The sequence below is a fragment of the Elephantulus edwardii genome, unplaced genomic scaffold (assembly GCF_000299155.1).
Source record: "Elephantulus edwardii isolate Elephantulus edwardi_28Jun2011 unplaced genomic scaffold, EleEdw1.0 scaffold00071, whole genome shotgun sequence".
Classification (NCBI taxonomy): domain Eukaryota; kingdom Metazoa; phylum Chordata; class Mammalia; order Macroscelidea; family Macroscelididae; genus Elephantulus; species Elephantulus edwardii.
This window is the reverse complement of record NW_006399821.1, coordinates 73195-92568: the sequence shown is the minus strand read 5'-3', so window position 1 is coordinate 92568 and position 19374 is coordinate 73195. Positions and strand designations below refer to the sequence as shown.

The 19374-nt window shown below is 40.9% G+C and overlaps 1 protein-coding gene across 1 annotated transcript in view; it reads left to right on the top strand.

Annotated features, from left to right (window-relative positions):
* The window catches only part of LOC102865516 (ankyrin repeat domain-containing protein 6-like), a gene marked incomplete at its 3' end in the record, with an annotated part of 77487 nt that overhangs the window by 25902 nt on the left and 32211 nt on the right, over nt 1–19374 (top strand). The window contains exon 2 of the mRNA XM_006888695.1: nt 8965–9063. Coding sequence (XP_006888757.1) covers nt 8965–9063 — 99 coding nt within the window. The remainder of the gene's footprint in view (nt 1–8964; nt 9064–19374) is intronic.

Genomic DNA, 19374 nt, shown 5'->3' with positions numbered 1-19374 from the left:
TTGCGGAGTTAACTTTAGTGTCAGTGTTGTCCCTGCCTTTCTCACATGCACCTTTATGCACTTATTTCCTGCTTCACCATCCCACAGGATATCCATCCACTCCTACCCCCTCCCTTCACATCTATCTCCCTTTGACCAGCCCTCCATCTAATAACTTATATATGAAGCTTCCATGGCTTCTGTGATTTCAAACACATCAGCTGATGGTAACAGTAGTCAAGAAATTAGAAAGACATGCTGCATAGGGGAAATTTGCCATCAAGGACCTCTTCAAAGTGCTATTAGAGCAAGGATGTCACTTTAAATACTAAGGTGCACCTGATATAAGCCATCTTTTTTTCAGTTGTTGCTGTGTACCGAAGAAGTTGGGTAGTGATTAAGGATAACAAAAGTAGAATATATATCTTTGAATTGTTGTGTTGGAGAAGAATACTGAATCTCTCATGAACTTCCAAAAGAACGAACAAGTCTGTCTTGGAGAAAGTACAACCAGGGTGCTCTTTAGAAGCAAGGATGGTGAAATTTCGTCTCACTTTCTTTGGAAGTGTTGTCAAAAGAGGTCAGATTTTGGAAAAAGACATCATGCTGGGAAAGGTGGAAGGTTAGAGAAAGACCCTCAACAAGATGAATTGACACCTTGACTGTAACCATGGGCTCGAGCATATCAGGGATCTTGTGGATGGTGCAGGACAAGGTGAGGTTCACGTCTGTCCTCCATAGGGTCTCTATGAGTTATAGTCAACTCAGTGCCACCTAACAACAACAAACTGATGACAACAACAATAACAGAAACATATATATTTTCAATGTGTTCTGTTAATAAAAGCTGTATTAGCAAACAAGATAAACTATTTGGAAAAAGGTTCAAAATATACGTGCTGGCATACTTGCGTTAACAGCTTCCCAAATTTCTCTTCCTTATTTCTGCAATCCTCTGTCCCCCAGTGGTCCTTAAGCTGGATTCTTTTACCTTGAAATGGTAGGCAACTGCATCTGCAGTTGATGAGATTCACCTTCTACGTATGAAGCAATTCACCTTTTCCTTGAAGTGTCATGACTTCTTGGGAGCAATTGCAGTGTCACTTCTGGCACCATGCATTGACCCCATGGTGTTATGCAAGGTTTATGCTGTTAAGTGAAACACAGTGACAAATACTCAAGGACCACAAGAGAGCAGTTTGTTGCAAGGCTGTTTTTCTAAGATATTACCCAGTAACTTCAAGGTATTTTCTTAGAAGAAATAAAAGTTGACTTTTATTATCTCTAGGGTTGTTTCCCTTTTATAAAAGGCCTTAAGTGCAAATGTTTCCTTCTCTCTCCTCACTGCCCTTCCCTGCCATCCATCAAAAAGGATATATCATTTTGTTTGTATGCTTTTCTTTAGATTTTTTTTCTTTTCTCTTTCTTTTTTTATTTTTTTTTATTTTATACTGGTTTACTTAGAAAGTTTGGATACATTGTTTTTCACACCACATCTTTCCCATTTAGTAAACCCACTTCTCTTCCACCCATCAAATTATGTGACCCTATGAATAGCCCCCCTTGCCATCCTCACTCTCTGCTCTTCCCCTCCCCTCCTTAGATAGCATCCAAACCTTAATAATTTAGGGAGCTCTGGTGGCCTAGGAGTAAGAAGCCATGCTGTAAACCCAAAGGCACATGGGTGGAATCGACCCAGCTGCTCTGTGGGAAGGCAGGCAGTCTTCTCTCATGCCATTTACTGGCTCTGAGAACTGGCCAGAGTCAGATATGGGTCTGTTCTTACTCAGTGGTACATAACAACAACAACCATCTTCATTAATTAGCAGAATACTTTAAGAAATGTTCTGTTTATAGTTATTAGATATATATAGAACATAAGATTATTCTCATAGCCACACTGTCCTTCTATGATATTATAATTAAAACTCAACTATATATAATCAAATGAAGCATGAATTCTTAATTACCTAGCTCTATATTATATAGAGAGGTTGTTATGTGCCACTGAGTTGAACCAAATGTCCCCCACAAAAAAAAAAATAAGAGAGTTCACTTTGTATTGTGCTAGGGAATTTCCTGGGGAGAGGTACTGCTCAAGTGGAGATCCAAGTATAAATTCAAGGATTAGCTGAACACATCAGAGCACTGGAGAAGTCACCTGGAGATTTTGTTAAAATACAGATTATGGTTCCAATATATCTGGGATGGAAATGTAAATTACTGGCAAGGGATCAAACTGGAATGAACTGATCAGATGTCCTGCTTGGAAATCCTGTAGGATCACTTTGAATCAGAATTTATAACATGACAATCTGATTTGCTTTGTAAAGTATCAGTGGTTTCTGTCAGTGAATAAAAACATGAACTGTTAAAAGAAAGGGTTAAAATCGGAACACAGGCCCCGTCCCCTCCCCTTGATGCTACAGAGGTTTTCTTGTTTCAAATAATTATTATATCTCTGCATGGACAAGGCCATGGTGACTCAGCGAATTGTTTTTAAGACTGCTAAGCACTCCTTGCAAAGTTTCTTTACATAAATGTTGTTGTTGTTGTGTGTGGCGTTGGAACCAACCCATAGTTAACCATCCAGTGGGTTTTCAGAGGCAATAAATCCACAAAAGGAGTGTCCAGTTTTCTCCCTCAGAACAACTGCTGGTTTTGAACTGTGTGCATTTGGGATTGCAGTGCAGCTTCTTACCCCTAGGCCACCAGAGGTACATGTGGCTCAAGGAATATACTATGGTCAGACTATAACTTATGTTTATAGTTTGCCCTTGTAGATTAATGATTTTCTCTAAACTATTCCTGAGAATAACTATCAATTTATGGTATAAATTGCCTTGAAATTCAACTAAGAGTAAGCAGACACTTTGGAGTGCTGTTGCATTCGGTCTTACTCTCCTTGAAGAAACCTTACAAAGTAAACTTCCTCTCACAAACCTGGGTTATTGTGCTTAGGAAAAGACTTTTATAGATAACAAAGAGATTTCTTGAAGAGTCAAAATAGTTTAAACCAGGGACACATCTAGTCTCACCATGAGAAATCAAACAGTTTCAAACGGTGAAATAACCAAGGCATATTTATGAGGTAAAATCAAAGACTGAAGGGCAACATTCTGATTGAAAGTTGAAAAATTGAGGAGGCTGAAGGAAGGACAACTCCAATTGGAAGGGCTTTACAGTACTTGTTTGGAAACATGAATATGTGTTGTTTGGACTAGTTAGTTTCACAATATGACCAAAGAGGTTTTCCAGGATCACAAAATAATTATCCTAAAACTTTTATGAAGGACAGCTATGGGGATTTCAGATAAGGGTCTTGTGTCAAAACTATTTTCTTATTTATTTAAATTATTTTTTTGTGATTTTAACAAAAATTTACAGAAAAGTTGGATTTTCATCCATTCGTTGTTATACATTTTCATCCTTACACCACCCCCAGTTCACTTAATTTTTTAATGTATTCATTATTGCTCATTTCCCTCTTTCCCTCCCACTCCCCATCCCCCACAATGCCCCCTTGTTTCAAAGTGTTCTCATATATATAATGTATAATCATATATTCCTTTCAGACAGTTCTTCCTCTCATCTGTTCCAACTCAGTGTTCATTATCTATCCACCCACCCTTTCCCATTCCCTCTCCCAACACCCATCATGTCTCCCCTGTTTTAGAACAGCGGTGTTATACAGTACTTACCTTTTGTGACTGAGATATTTCACTTAACATCATGTCCTCAGGGCTCCTCAATGTTCTGTAATGTTTTACTATTTCATTGTTTTTCAGTGCTGTATAATATTCCATTTTGTGGATGTACCATCATTTCTCTACAGATTCATTTATTGATGGGCAGTTGAATGCTTCCATCTCTTTGCAGGTGAACAATGTAGCAGTAAACGTGGATGTGCATACGTCTGAGTTGTGGCTCAGATTTCTTTAGAGTATATTCCTAGTACTGGAATTGCTGGATCAAATGGCATTTCTATTTCCAACCTTCTGAGAAAGCGCCAGACTGACTTCCACAGTGGTTGTACCAATTTACATTCCCACAAGAAATGAATAAGAGTTCCAATCTCTCCACAACCTTGTCATCATTTGTTGCTTGCTGGTCTGTTGAACTTTATTATTGTTACTGGGCGGAAATGGTATCTCGTAGTTGTTTTGAAAAACTCACTCTTAAGAACAGTTCTATCTATATCAAGCGATTGCTGCAGAAGGTCAAGGACTGCAGCCTTCAATATGGATTAAAGCTCAACATCAAGAAAACAAAAATTCTCACCACTGGGCCAGTTGGCAGCATCATGATAGATGGTGAAGCGATTGAGATTTCTATCAGCTTGTTTGCTTGGCTCCACAATCAACACTCTTGGTACCAGCAGCCAGGAGATTAATAAGGCAAACTGCATTGGGAATGTCTGCTGTCAGAGACCTCTTTCTCCAAAGTACTGAAGAGCAACTATGTCAGTCTGGAGACTAAAGTGCGCCTGATCCAGGCCATAGTCTTTGCAATTACTTACTGTGCATCAGAAAGCTGAACAATGACTAGGGATGATAGAAGGAGAATTGATGCCTTTGAGCTGTGATGCTGGATAAGAGTATTGAATATACATACCATGGACTGCTAAGAGAATGAACAGGTTCATCTTAGAGAGGGTGAGACCAGGCTGCTCCTTGGAGGCAAGGATTCTGAAGCTTCGTCTGACATATTTTGGGCATGTTGCAAGGAGGGACTAGTCCTTGGAGAGGAATGTCATGCTTGGGAGGGTGGAGAGAGAGAGAAAGAAAGGAAGACCCTCGATGAGATGGAGTGATTCAGTGACTGGGCTAATGGGGTAGGTGTGCCAGAGACAGTAAGATTGGAACAAGATAAAAGCAGGGTTTAGGGCTGTTGTACATAGGGTAGCTGTGCATCACAGGCAACTCATCGGCACATAACAACAACAACATCCGTATCTTTAGTTTAACCAAGCATGAAATTATTTCTTTTGCTAAGTAGTATTTAAGTCTACATAAGGATCTGAAAATTGCAAGGAAAATCCTTAACTACTTAGTTAAGTCTGTCCAAGGCTTTGACTGTTGCAAGGAAAATAAATATTAGGAGTTGAGACTTAAGCCCATCATTTTTATATGAGCCAGATACTCAGTGTTGGAGCTATTATATATTCCCTTTATAGAATCAAGGTTAAATAGCAGTAAGCTGAGGACAGTCACTAGAGAAGGAAGGTCACTCTCCTTATCTCAGACAGTACCTTTTTATATGAAGGCTTTGAATAGCCCACTTTCTTGGGAGTAACTTTTCTTAATTAAGGATTCTAATTTTAAAGTGAGCTCTGACCTCTTTCTTTCCCATTTCTAACACTATTCTTTTGCTTTGATTGAATTTGATAGTTAGAAATGAAGATCCTTTATCGTCCATTATCTCTCTTTTTCTCCATAATGGTCACTGTGACAAACTGGAGCTTTATTAAGATCATGAGGGCTTTATCTTGCTAGACTATCAAGAAAAGTCTTGGGGACACTTTATTGCGATGCTAAACGGGACTTGTTAGTTGTTACTAGGCATCCTACAGTTGACTGCAACTCATAGCAACCCTATGAGAACAGACTGGAACCTTGCTGGGTCCTGAGTGCTCCTCACAATTTCCACCGTGCTTAAACCCATTGATGCAGTCACTGTGTCACTCTCTTGTTGAGGCTCTTCCTGTCTTTTACTGACCACCAACTTATCCCCAGCATGATGCCTTTTTCCAAGGAATGGCACCTGCAGACAGCATGCCCAAAGCATGAAGTTGCACCGTCCTTACCTCTAAGGAGCACCCTGATTGCACTTTCTCCAAGATATGTTTGTTCTTTTGGCAGTCTGTGCGATGTTAATATTCCCTTATTTTGAGGACTGTGTTTCAGAAACTAAGGTTAAAATGATGTTCCGGGAAGTTGGTGGAAACATTTCTTTATCGTGAAACGTGACTTTTTTTAAGAAGTTGTTGAATTAGGAGTTCAGCGGTCAGCTCTCTGGGTAGAAGTTGCTTTATAGCGCACAGTATTCCTCTGAGTATCCCCCTCAGTGGGATAACCTCAGGAGCCCACATGCTGAGCATAGTTGAGAGGTCGTCTCTGTGACCCAGCAAAGGATCAAGGAACTCACACAGGAACACAAGGCAATGTGAACACTGGAGTGTTCTACAAATCACTGGAGACAGCCCAGTGCTTCTTAGTAGCAAAGTGGATAAAAGAATATTGGAAAATGAATGGGAAATACATACAACAGTATGTGAAAACCCCAAAATTACAATGGTAAACAAAAATTTGCAGAAAGACATATACAATTTGTTGTTATTATGGGATATCAAGTCACTTGCGACTCATAGTATGTACAAATAGCTCTGAACCCTGCTCTGTGTTAAGCCAACCTTGTTGTCTCTAACACACCTACCTCTATTACCGCAGTCAATCCATCTCATCTAGGGTCTTCTCTTGTGCTGTCCCTCTACCCTTCCAACCATAATGTCCCTCTCCAAAGACTGGTCCCTCCTTGCAACCATTTATATAGGATTGTATATATATTATGTAGACTTAATGGGATTTGAAACAAGCAAAATCACACATATTGTTCTAGATTACAAATATGTAGTGAAAAATAAAATGAAATGCAGAGGAACAATGAACACCAAATGATACTTACTTAAAACTGAGGTTGATATATCACGACAGTCTGGAACAAGGGGTGCATTGCAGGGTGGGTTGGTGGAGAAGGGGAAGGAAATGTTCAACAATGGAAAAAATAATATTATTAAAAATAAAAATAAAATCTTTTTTAAAGAATGGGATTGAGGGGAAAATGAGATTTTCTTAAAATGGGGTACATAAATTTTAAAAATATTATTTATATTGCTCAAGGGTGAAGCAAATGACATTGTGCTTGTTTGCTAACAAATGGGTGGCATTTGAGTCCACCCAGAGGCTCCTCAGAAAAAGGCCTGATGAATGACTTCAGAAAAAGAAGCCATTGAAAATATTGTGGAGCACAGTTCCACTCTGACTTGCATGGGTTGCCGTGAGTCTGAGATGATTTAATGGCCAGTAGTACATTTTTGAATGCCTGAAATATGTCATAATTTTGAAATTCTCTCTTAAAATGAGGGGAAATCCTCTCCAATTATATTGTTCTATTATATAATAATTATATATAAGAAGAATTGATGCTTTTGAGTGGCGGTGCTGGAGAAGAGTATTGAATATACCATGGACTGCTAGGAGAACAAACAGGTTCATTGTGGAGATGAAACCAGGCTGCTTCTTGTAGGCAAGAATTTTGAAACTTCGTCTGACATACTTTGGGCATGTTGCAAGGAGGGACCAGTCCTTGGAGAGGGACATCATGCTTAGAAGGGTAGAGGGATGCACAAGAGAGGAAGACCCTCAGTGAGATGTATTGATTCAGTGACTAGGGTAATGGGGGAATGTCTGTCAGAAGCAATGAGGTTAACTCAAGAAAGAACAGGTTCAAAGCTGTTGTACATAAGGTCACTGTGAGTCATAAGCTACTTGATGGCACATAACAACAACAACAAAGAGGGGTCATGGAAGCACAAGGCCTTGAGCTTCTCTCTGAAAGGACAAGAGGGAGTAAGAATAGCACAGCTTCTCACCACCCCAGAGCAGAAAGCAGATCAATAGCCCATAGCCCAGCCTCATGTTGTCTTTAGAACTACAGCAACAGCAAGATGTTTGTTTATTCATTGCTGACTCACAATTTGGGTACTGAGAACGAAGTTTATTAGGGAAGTTGGAAAAGGGAGGAGACAAAGAATATCTCAACAGTACAAGTCCAAGTTTATCCCTGCACTCATATGAGGGACACAATTCTTCAACTGGTCCAGGCTCTGGCTTCAGTTCAGCAGTGAAATCCAAATCATCCAGCAAGTTATAAGAGCAAATCATCAGAGCAGTTATAAGTCAGCTTCTCCTTCAGTCATCTAGCAAGAACAGTAAAAGCCTTTAACTGTGGCCAGCACAAATGTGAGAAGCCTCAGACCAAATCTTGCTGTAGTTCCTCCACAGCAATACCACAGCCTCTCTACCACCATCACCAGGGTCTTGCTCTCACCAGGATCTTACTGCCACAAGTTTTGCTTGCTTCAAGTCTTGCTGCTTAATGTGGGAAGCACTCTTTCTCTTACCCTAGTTGCACAGCTATTGATAATTTGAAAAACCATGCTTATTTGCATGACCATGTGTCTGTTGTTAATGTAGCTGGAGACCAGGGGCAGCTAATTGTAATAGCTAAAAAAAAAAAAAACCAAACAGAAAATGCTGACTTTTAGGTTGACACTATAGTAATCAATTATATTGATAACTAAGTAAGTGACTAACTGGATTATCTAGGACTTGTTTTGCTGTTTGCTGTCATTCTGCTGTTTTGTCACTCCCTTTTCTAGCTATATCCATTGTGGTATCATCATCTTCCCTTAGCTAATTATCAGGAATGGTAAAATAAGACAAGATATGAACCTCCTCAGTACCAAACATCTTATAAAGGGAGCTCTAGGGGTCTACTCTACAGGAAATCATGCTGGTAACTCAAAGGCTGCAATTCTCTGACAGTTCAAATCCACCAGCAGCTCTGTGGGAGAAAGATAGGCACTCTCCTCCCATGCAGTTTAGAACCTCAAAAATTCACTGGAGAATCAAGTATGAGTTGGTTCCAACTTGAGAGCAATGAGAGTGAGTCTTACTAAGTTTAATGAGTAGGGTATGGAAATGATGCTGTAAAGAGAAGTTTTAGAAATAGAGCATGTTTTGTTCATTAATTACATGATGATAACTGGGTTGAGAGATAAATTTTAATGTTGGATAAATCTGTAAAATCCCCCGATCTGAGGAAGGGGAAGGGAATTGATCTCCTTAAAAGCCATTGTGCAAAACTTGTTTTACTACTTGCTCAGAGACATGGTTTAATGGGTGTTTTCTTTTGCATTAACAGCATGGCCGGACCCCCCTGCATCTTGCTGCCAATAAGGGCCATCTGTCTGTCGTTCATATCTTGCTAAAGGCTGGCTGTGACCTCGATATACAGGATGATGTGAGTAGAAGCCATCATTCTATCAGGGTTGGGGGTGGGAAGGGAGTGTATAGTCTGGAAATGCACAGTGCAGCCATGGGTGGAAGGGTGGTAAATGCCCTCTGAAGACTTTTTACCACCATCTTTGTGCCTCATACTGTGAAGAGAGAAATGGAGCTTGAAGGTCTTCTTTCTGAGACCCTTCATCAGGAGTAACTTAGAGTTTGATGAGTATGAAATGGTTTTCCCAGTTTTCCATTCTTGCCTGTTACTCTTTTAAGTGAAAAACTCAGGACATTTTCCTGCACCTAGTCCTAGTGGAAGGAATGATGTACAAGTACATACATCCACACAGCAGATAAAGACACACACACACACACACACAGAGAGAGAGAGCAAGCCATACTGACATCGTGTCATTAACCAAGCTTATCACTGGAGAAGAGTTGGGGCTAAAAGCTTAATTTTTACCATTCTTTACTGTGACTTCTGTAAATCTGTGTACATTTAGGTGAAAGGAGCTTATTCAAATTATTTCAAAGGGAAATTAAAGGACATAGAAATTTATGGAATCTAAGAAAAAAATAAGCCCTCCAAATAGGATTTACTCTAGTGTTCCATCATTATCGAATCTTGACTGTCTACTCACCTTGGTCTCTGAGTCTTTTCTGAAGTTATCCAAAAAGGGGAATCTGATTGGCTTCTCTGGGGTCAAGTGTCCATTCTGAAGCAATCAACTATGGCTTGGATGCTGTCACAGATGCCTTTCGAGGGTTGTGTCATATAGTACCCTATTCAAGGGAAGATGGGTATTTAAGAAAAGCAAGAAATTATCCATTAGTGAATTGTTAGGAAAAGGTCCTATGATCATTTCATTGGAAGCTATTTTTCAGAAACTGTCCCAACTCTAATATTGTTGTCGAGTCAAGCATGACTCAGCGACCCTTTGAACAAAAGGCCTGAAGCCTTTCTATAACTATCGACATTTATCAATGTTCATAGAGTTTCCAGAGGCATGTTGTTTAGGAAGTGGATGCCATCATGTCGGAAACTAAACCAACTCACAGCTGACCCTCCAGTGGGTTTTCAGAGTATGTAAATCACACAAAAGGAGATTGCCCAACTGTCTTGCCAAGGAGAAGCAGCTGGTGGATTTAAACCGTCTGCTTCTGGGTTGGCAATGCAGCTCCTTCCTGACTAAATCACCAGAGTTTCTATGTGTGTGGGTATAAATAATTATCTAGTCCCATTTTTCTCTCTCACTCAGCCTGGATGGCACAAAAAGCTTGCAAAAGGCTGCTAATCCAAAATAGACAGTATAAAGCTACCCTAAGTCTCTGCAGAAGGAAGAACCCTTTCCATCAGATTACAGCCTAAAACCCTTGGGGAGCAGATCTTTGTCATAACACTTGGGGTTGCCATGCATCTGAGGCTGACTTGGCAGTAGCTCATAACAAAGAGACAGAAAGAAGGGGTTGGACACAGACAGAGAAATTGATCCATTTACTTTGAGAGGCTGACTCACATAATTGTGAGGGTAATGAGTCCAACATCTGTAGATCAGGCAGCAGGCTGCAGATTTCTATGGACTTGTGTTCCTAGAGCTTTATCCTAGTTGACAGAAAGAAAGTGTTGGAGAGAGCTTTTTCTGCCAAAGTAGCTGTTTTGTAGGAATTGCTCTATAGTCAGAATGCATCCTAAGGAGACAGTCTTCTCAAATGATTGGCTGATGATATCACCTTAGGTTGCATTGTGAGAGATGATTACAGTCCATTAGGTTGCATTGTGGAACAGCAGCTAGTCTAATGTTTGGCCGTATCAGTGGATGTCAAAGTTTATCCAGGTTAACACATGAAATCTAACCACCATGGCAGATAAGGAACAGCATGCCCATAGAAAGAAAGCCATCTCTATATTTTTTTTTCCATTTTTATTTTGGCCTGGACAATGTATTTTCTGCTTCTCCTAGAAAAATGGCAGGGAGAGCGGGAGACTAAGCAAAGAGGTATAAAAACAGTTGGGAATGAAGACAGTAGAACTGACCTTCCTGAATCAGTTCTTCCTATGGTCTGCACTACCAAAGCTCCCAGAGAGTTTTTAGTTGATAATTCTGCAGTGAACTCTGGTGGCACAGTCTGCCCATTGATAGTAACATTGCCAACCCAAGGGCAGCACCTCTCTGATGGTTCGAATCCACCAGCCACTCTGAGGGAGAAAGATGGGCTCTTTCCTCTCCGCAGTTTACAGTCTCCAGAATACTCTGGAGAGTCAGCTGTGAGTTGGTTCTGACTCCACAGTAATGAGAGTTCTAAAGAAATGTATTTACCACTGTATGATCCTTGTTTGCCTTCTATGCATTTATCATGCCTGTTGGTGATCAGCTGTCAAAGCATTTGGCTGCTAACTAGAAAGGTTAGTGATTCATACTCACCAGCTGCCCCATAGAAGAAGAGATGTGATAGTTTACTTCCAAAAAGATTTATAGCCTTGAAACTTCTATGAGGCAGTGCTCCTCTGTTCTGTTCTGTTCTGTTCTGTTCTGTAGGGTCGCTATGAATCAAGATCAATCTGAGGACAATAGGTTTGGTTTTGATTTATTGATGATCAGCCTTTAAAGCATATGCAAGAATTCAAAGAAGACAATTTCCCATATGTGTTCTTTAAAGAAGTTGGGGGGATTAATTATTGCAAAGCAAATAATTTCAGAAGCTTTCTATCTTTGGTGTTGAGTAGAAATAGAAAAACTTCATGCCATGAAGAATTTATTCTTAACTTCATATTCTACAGATACTGATCTTTATGTCCCGTTTATGACTGAGAATTAGTTGAAGAATGACCTCCAGTGGCCTAGAGTGGGATTATTATGAATTTCAACCCGTGGAAACCAGTTCTTTAGAATATGCAACTCCAGGAGCAAATTCTCTCTTACTTCCCACCAATCCTGTCAACCCTTCTTGGGAATCTCACGTCATCTCTGATTGGTCAATGAGCAATCACACAGCCCCTGCCTCTGAAATAGCTCTGAATACTGTGGCCACAGTAAAAAGCTTGAAGGAGGAAAAAAATAAGAAAAACCAGAGAAGAAAATCTAGGAAGAACCTTAGAAGATCAGAAAAAGAGGTCAGCAATTTGCTATGCACCCTCTTTGCGCTTCCTTGCGTCATGTCTGTTTGTGCTGCCTCAGATGGGTTCCTCCTAGGAAGGGGCATCTTCACTCTTGCATGATGGGAGTTTCTTCCATGAGCATGGCTTTGAAATCTGCACACACTGTGCCAATTCTTTTTCACCACATACATGTTGTTATGTGCCATAGAGTGGCCTACAACTCATAGTGACCCTATAAGTACAATAGCTCTGAATGCTGCTCTGTCCTGAACCAGTCTCCACTGATTCTGACACACATATCCCCGTTACCCTAGTTACTATGTCAATCCATCTCATCCAGGATCTTCATCTCCTGTGCTGTCCCTCCACCCTTCCAAGCATGATTCCCTTCTCCAAGGACCTACCTCTCCTGGCCACGTGCCCAAGTATGTAAGACAGAGCTTCAAAATCCTTGCCTCCAAGGAGAAACTTGTTTCACTGCCTCTGATACAGACCTTCCTCCAATCTTGATGCCACACTCCTCCGAATGATCTGTTCTTCATACAGATTGAAAAGATATGGGGACAGGATGCATCCCTGACACACTCCTTTCCTAATTTTGAACCATGCAATGTATTTTTTTTAACCATGCAGTGTTTCTTTGCTCTGTTCTGAGGACTGCATCTTGGCCTAGTATAGGTTTTGTATAAGCACAATCAAGTGTTCTGAGATTCCCATTTTCCACAAGGTTAGCCGCAGTTTATTGTGATCCCCACAGTCAGATGCCTTTGCATAGTTAATGAAACACAAACAGACATTCTTCTTGTACTCTCTGCTTTCGGCCAAGATCCATCTGACATTGACAATAATGTCCCTAGTGCCACAACCTCTTCTAAACCCAGCTTGTATTTCTGGTAGTTCTCTGTCAATGTACTGTTCATGTCTTTTCTGGATAATCTTCAGCAGGATTTTGCTAATTTGTGATATTAGTGATAGTGTTCAATAATTTTCACACTCGGTCGGGTCACCTTTTTTTCAGAATAGGTATAAATACACATCTCTTCCAGTCAGTTGGCCAAGTATTTGTCCTCCAGATTTCTTGGCACAGCTTGGTGAGCACATGCAGGGTAGCATCTGTTTGCTAAATTGCATCAGTTGGTATTCCATCAATTCCTGGGGCTTTATTTTTTTGCCAAGTCCTTCAGAGCAGCTTGCACTTCCTCCTTCATCACTATTGCCTCTTGATTATATGTTGTTTCTTGAAATTCTTCTATGTCAGCCAATTCTTTTTGGTACAATGACTCTATACTTCCATCTTTTTTTTTAATTTGTTATTAATTTCAGTGAAAATTTACAGAGACTTTGTATTTCAATTCATTCATTGTTGCAGTCCTTCCATCTTCGTTTAATGCTTCCTGAATAATTCAATATTCTGCCCATAGCATCCTTAAGCATTGCAACTTGTGTCTTGAATTTATTCTTTAGTTCTTTCAGCTTAAGAAATGCTGAGCAAGTATGCAAGAACTGAAGAAAACCAGAAGCACTTGCTACAAAAGGTCAAGGATTGTGTTGTTGTTATGTGCCGTCGAGTCGCCTGCGACTCATAGCGACCCTATGTACAACAGCCCTAAACTCCACTCTGTCCTGTGCCAATCGCACTGTCTCTGACACTCCCATCCCAATTATCCCAGTCACTGAATCAATCCACCTCATAGAGGGCCTTCCTCTCCTGCGTCTTCCCTCCACCCTCCCAAGCATGATGTCCCTCTCTAAGGACCGGTCTCTCCTCACAACATGTCCAAAGTAAGTTAGACGGAGCCTCAGAATCCTTGCCTCCAAGGAGCCACCCGGTTTAACCCTCTCCAGGACAAATCTATTTGTTTTCCTAGCAGTCCATGGTATTCTCAATACTCTTCTCCAGCACCACAGCTCAAAGGCATCAATTCTCCTTCTATCCTCCTTGGTCATTGTCCAACTCTCTGATGCATAACAGGTGATTGCGAAGACCATGGCCTGTATCAGATGCACCTTAGTCTCCAGAGAGACTCCACTGCTCTTCAGCACCTTGGAGAGGTCCCTAACAGCAGACTTTCCCATGGCAATGCGCCTTTTAATTTCCTGGCTGCTGGTGCCAAGACTGTTGACTATGGAGCCAAGCAAACTAAGGATTGTAGTCTTCAATATTAATTGAAGCTCTCAACATCAAGAAGACAAAGATTCTCACCACTGGGCCAATTGGCAGCACCATGATAGATGGAGAAGAGATTGAGGTTGTTAGCAATTACAGCTTGCTTGGATCCATAATCAACACTCTTAATACCAGCAGTTAGGAAACCAAAAGACAAGCTGCATTGGAAAAATCTGTCAGGGACCTCGCCAGAGTGCTAAAAAGCAACAGTGTCAGTCTAGAGACTAAGGTGCACCTAATCCAAGCTGGGGTCTTCTCAGTTACTTGTTAATGCTTCAGAGAGTTGGACAGTGACTAAGGATGACAGAAGAAGAATAGATACTTTCGAGTTGTGATGCTTGAGAAGAGTCGTGAACATACCATGGACTGTCGAGAAAACAAATCGGTCTGTCTTGGAGAGGGTGAAACCAAGTTTCTCCTTGGAGGTAAGGATTTTGAAGCTCTACCTCACTTACTTTGGGCATGTAGCTGGGAGATATTGGTCCTTGGAGAAGGACATCATGCTTGGAAAGGTGGACAGACAGTGCAAAAGAGGAAGACACCAGATGAGATGGATTGATACAGTAATTGGGGCAGTGGGGATTAGTGGCAGTGGGGATTAGTGTGTCAGAATTAGTGATACTGGCTCAGGACAGGGAAAGGTTCAGAGCTGCTGTACATAGAGTCACACTATACATCACAGGTGACTCAGTGGCACATAACAACAATAATATACTAGGATAGGTTTGGAAGCAGGTGTGGCGTCCAGTTCCTACACAACATGACTCCAGAAACTCTATGAACTTTGATAAATGTCAATAGTGTAGAGGGCTTCAGGCCTTCTGTTCATAGGATCACTATGATTTGTGATCGACTCGAACACAATCAACAACAATAATACAGACCTCTTTGTTCTCTTGACAGTACATGTTATGTTCAATACTCTTCTCCAGTCCACAATTCAAATTCAAAGGCCTAGGTTATTTTTCTGTCATCCGTTTCATTGTCCAGCTTTCTGATGCATAGCCAGTAATTGCAAAGACCATGGCCTGGATCAGGCACACCTTAGTCCCTAGACTGACAGTATTACTTTTTATAACTTTGGACAAGTCCCTGACAGCAGACTTAGCCAATGCAATTTGTCTTTTAACTTCCTGACAGCTGGTGCCAAGAGTGTTGATTGTGGAGCCGAGCAAGCCGAAATTGTTAACAACCTCAATGTCTTCTCCATCCGTCATGGTGCTGCCAATTGGCCCAATGATGAGAATCTTTGTCTTCTTTATGTTGAGCTTCAATCCATATGAAGACTACAGTCCTTGACTTTCTGCAGCCACATAGATGACAAAAACGATTCCAAAACAGATTTAGATTTAGAGGTTGCAGACCGCTTTGAATCACAAAATAAAAAGCTTTTATCTCTTAGGTAAAATGGAATATTCTAACTCAGGTACTTTGCAAACAGGTCAGCATGTTCTAAATCAAAATACCAAGCTTCAGGATTGCTGGATCTTGAAGTTTCCAGTTTCAGGATGTTTCCTTCTACTACTTTGTAGCTAATCACTCATCAGGTATTTCTGAGGTGACTATGAAGACCACCTACTTGTTGAGTTCCTAAAGAGGCAGTTTCAACCTCTTTAGAGGCATCTGACCTTTTGGGCAAACTGTTCTAAGGCTAATCGATTTCACAAGTTGGAAACAACTTAAGATGAATATAGAGAGCTTTGACAGTCTAGATTCTGGCTCTTGCATGCCAACATGAGTTAAATGACTATGCTAGGCTTGATCCTGAACTGTGCTGGGTCTTAATTTTGTCAGTAAAATAACAATTAGATACCATACCACAATATATAGTAAACAAACAACAACTTCCAAATCATTTGCTGTCAATTCAGCTCTAATTCACGGTAACTTTGGGTGTGTCAGAGTAGAACTGTGCTCACAGATTTAGCTGATCGCCTTATCTTCTGAAGTACTGCTGGGTAGATTCAGACTTCCAACATTTCTATTAGTAGCCAAGCACATTATATATTTGTACTACCCACGACCGGTAGTGGGGATTCAGTAAGTGTTTCCTGAATTAATAATGAGAGAATGCCTTTGTGAGTTCTGCACTTTTTCCAGCATTTTCTTTTCAGGGTTTCAGAATTTCAAGATTGATTAAAATAGAAGTAAGGATTATGGCAGAGTTGCTAGTGGGGGCCCTCTTCAATACAAACACACACTGCTGCCAAGTGGATTCTCATAGCAACCCTTCATCATGTTTCGGAGGTGGTAAATCCTTGTGCATAGAGACTGGCCCATCTTTCCCCAGAGCATCTGATGGATTTGAACCACCAACCTCACAGTTCCCAGACTGACACATTAGCACTACACCACCAGGATTTCTCTTGAGGTCTTTAGTAAGCATATTTTAAAGGCACGTTTTGTTCTTGTCTTTATGAATGAGATTTCGTAGTGGAACTGTTTCAACAGTAAGATTGAATTTGTATGAGAAAGAAGGGAGTTGAATTGCAGATTGCTGACCCTGCCTCCATGCGAGTGTTAAACCCATAGAGGGTTATATGCTTGTATTATTCTGGAGAAAAGTAGCTGAGAGATCCCTTGAGGCAGCTCTTCATGTATTTTACGTCCTTTGCTCCTTTATCTCTCATCATAGTAAAGGAAGAGTGGCTGAGTTGTATGCACCAGAGAATCTTTCACTCTGTCCTCTAAAACTCTGGGAGAAATAGTGGCAAACTCCTCTCATGCAATGAGTCAGTTCCAACGTGGCAGTGAAGTTCATTGTGAGCAAAGCTCACGACTTGTTGAAGTCCAGCTTCGTGCTTGGGAAGTCTGACCTTGGCCTGCACCGCAATGTGTACCTGCCTGCTGGTGTAGGATCCTTGCTCTAGAGCGAGGTCTTTGTCTGAGGTCAGTGTCAAGGAAGGGCAGGGTAGATTGGATCAGGCAGTGTGGTTCAGTGGTCTCTGCTAAGAAAAGGTATTTAGAAGAGGCCTGTGTCCTAGTTGGCTTAGGTACACTTTGAAATTCTGGAAACTCCATCATTATTTTAATAAGGAAAGAGAAAACTTAGAAATTATTGAAGACATTTAAAAAAAATCAGAGTTGGTTAAAATTTCACCCAAACATATTTATTTAATAAATAAGTAAGTAAAGTCATAATAAAAGATTTGAAAATATTTTTGATGGATACTTGGATTGCTTCAATCTCTTTGCTGTTGTAAATAGCACGATAAACATGGGTGTGCATATATCTGTCTGGATGGCAGTTCTGGTTTCTTTAGGGTATATTCCCTGTGGTGGCATTGCTGGGTCAAATGGTATTTCTATTTCCAACTTTTGGAGAAAGCACCAAACTGCCTTCCATAGTTGTTGCACCATTTTACACTCCCATCAACCATAAATGAGGGTTCAGATCTCTCCACAACCTCACCAGCATTTGTTATTTGCTGCTGTGTTGAATTTTGCTTTTGTTACTGGGGTGAGATATTATCTCATAGTTGTTTTGATTTGTATCTTTCTGATAGCTAGGGATTTTGAACGTTTCCTCATTTGCCATCCGAATGTCTTCTTTGGTGAAGTGTTTGTTCATATCCTGTGCCCATTTTGTGAGTGGGTTGTTTACCTTTTTCTTGTTGATGTGCTGGAGTATTTTATAAGCTTTATATGAGTCTTTTATTAGATTTGTCATTACCAAATATTTTTTCCCAGTCTCTGGATTTCCTATTTACCCTGTTGGAGAAGTTTTCTGTTGTGCATAGGGATTTGATTCTTAGAAGGTCCCATCCATTTATTTTGTTCTTTCCTGGTTGTAGGCTTGAAAATATTTTTTTTAAATATTTTTAAAAAAACTTAAGATTTAGGCAGCTTCTTATATAATTACTAAGCAAGAATCCCCTAATGAGCCCTGGTAGTGTAGTGTGTAGTGTTTTGGACTGCTAACCAAAAGGTCAGCTGTTCAACTCCACCAGCTACTCTGAGGGAGAACCATGTTTAGTTAGTCTCCTCACATAAGGATTTATGGCCTTGAAAACCTGTTAAAGGGTGCTACAAATTGGACATGACTCAATGCAGTAGGTTTTGCTTTTATACCTCATTTGAGAGTCCTTCCTAGGATGTTTCCACATGGTGTCCACAATGACACCATGTACCTCCTCCCACATGAAGTCAAATGCCTCACACTCACTTTTATATTGAAGAGTTGTCACTCACCACTTTATGCATAAACTCATTGCCATCATAGAGAGAACCCAGTCATAGCTGACTTTCATTGGGTGTCCAAGGCTGCAAATCACACAAGAGGAGATTCTCCATCTTTGTTCCAAAAAGCCACTGGTGGATTTGGACCACCAGAGAGGTGTGGTCTTTGATTAACAGCACAATTCTCTATGACTATGTATAAAGATTGTTCTGATTGGTACAAGGAGCATTATGTAGGTGCCAGCAGTAGGTGAGGTTACAGAAGCTCTCTACCAAATAAAAGAAGGCAGTGATGTTTCAGTGGTAAAATTCTCACTTTCCATGAGACCTAGGTTTGATTCCTGGCCAGTGCACCTCAAGTGAAGCCACCCCCCCAACCCAATCTATCTATGAGGGCTTGCGTGATGCTGTAATGAAACTGGTTACAATGGTAGCAGGTTTTTCCAGGCAAAAGCAATCTAGCAAGAAAGGCATGACTACCTATTTCTGAAAATGAGCCATTGAAAATACTATGCCCAGATCCAAGATGGCAGCAGAGGCAGAGACAGTGTGGTGAGCTGCAGTAGTAGCGAACCACTTAAAGCAGGGCCATTATGGCCTTCCACAGACTTCGGCTTATTGATAATCGAACACTTAAACAGTTGATGACTGGCCCTCAGTGAAGACTGAAGCTCAACAACAGGAATTCAAGGATTCCCAAGGAGAAATGGGTGAGTCTCGTGGCTCTCACCCCCACCCCACCCCCAGAGCCCGTGCCGCACCGAACAGCTGCTGCAGCTCCATGAGGCTTCCACAACTGGAACGAATGGATTCCCTCACCCAGGATGGATGCTGGCCACTGGCCCTCCTCAAGACTGGTACAGTGAAGCCACCACACTGCC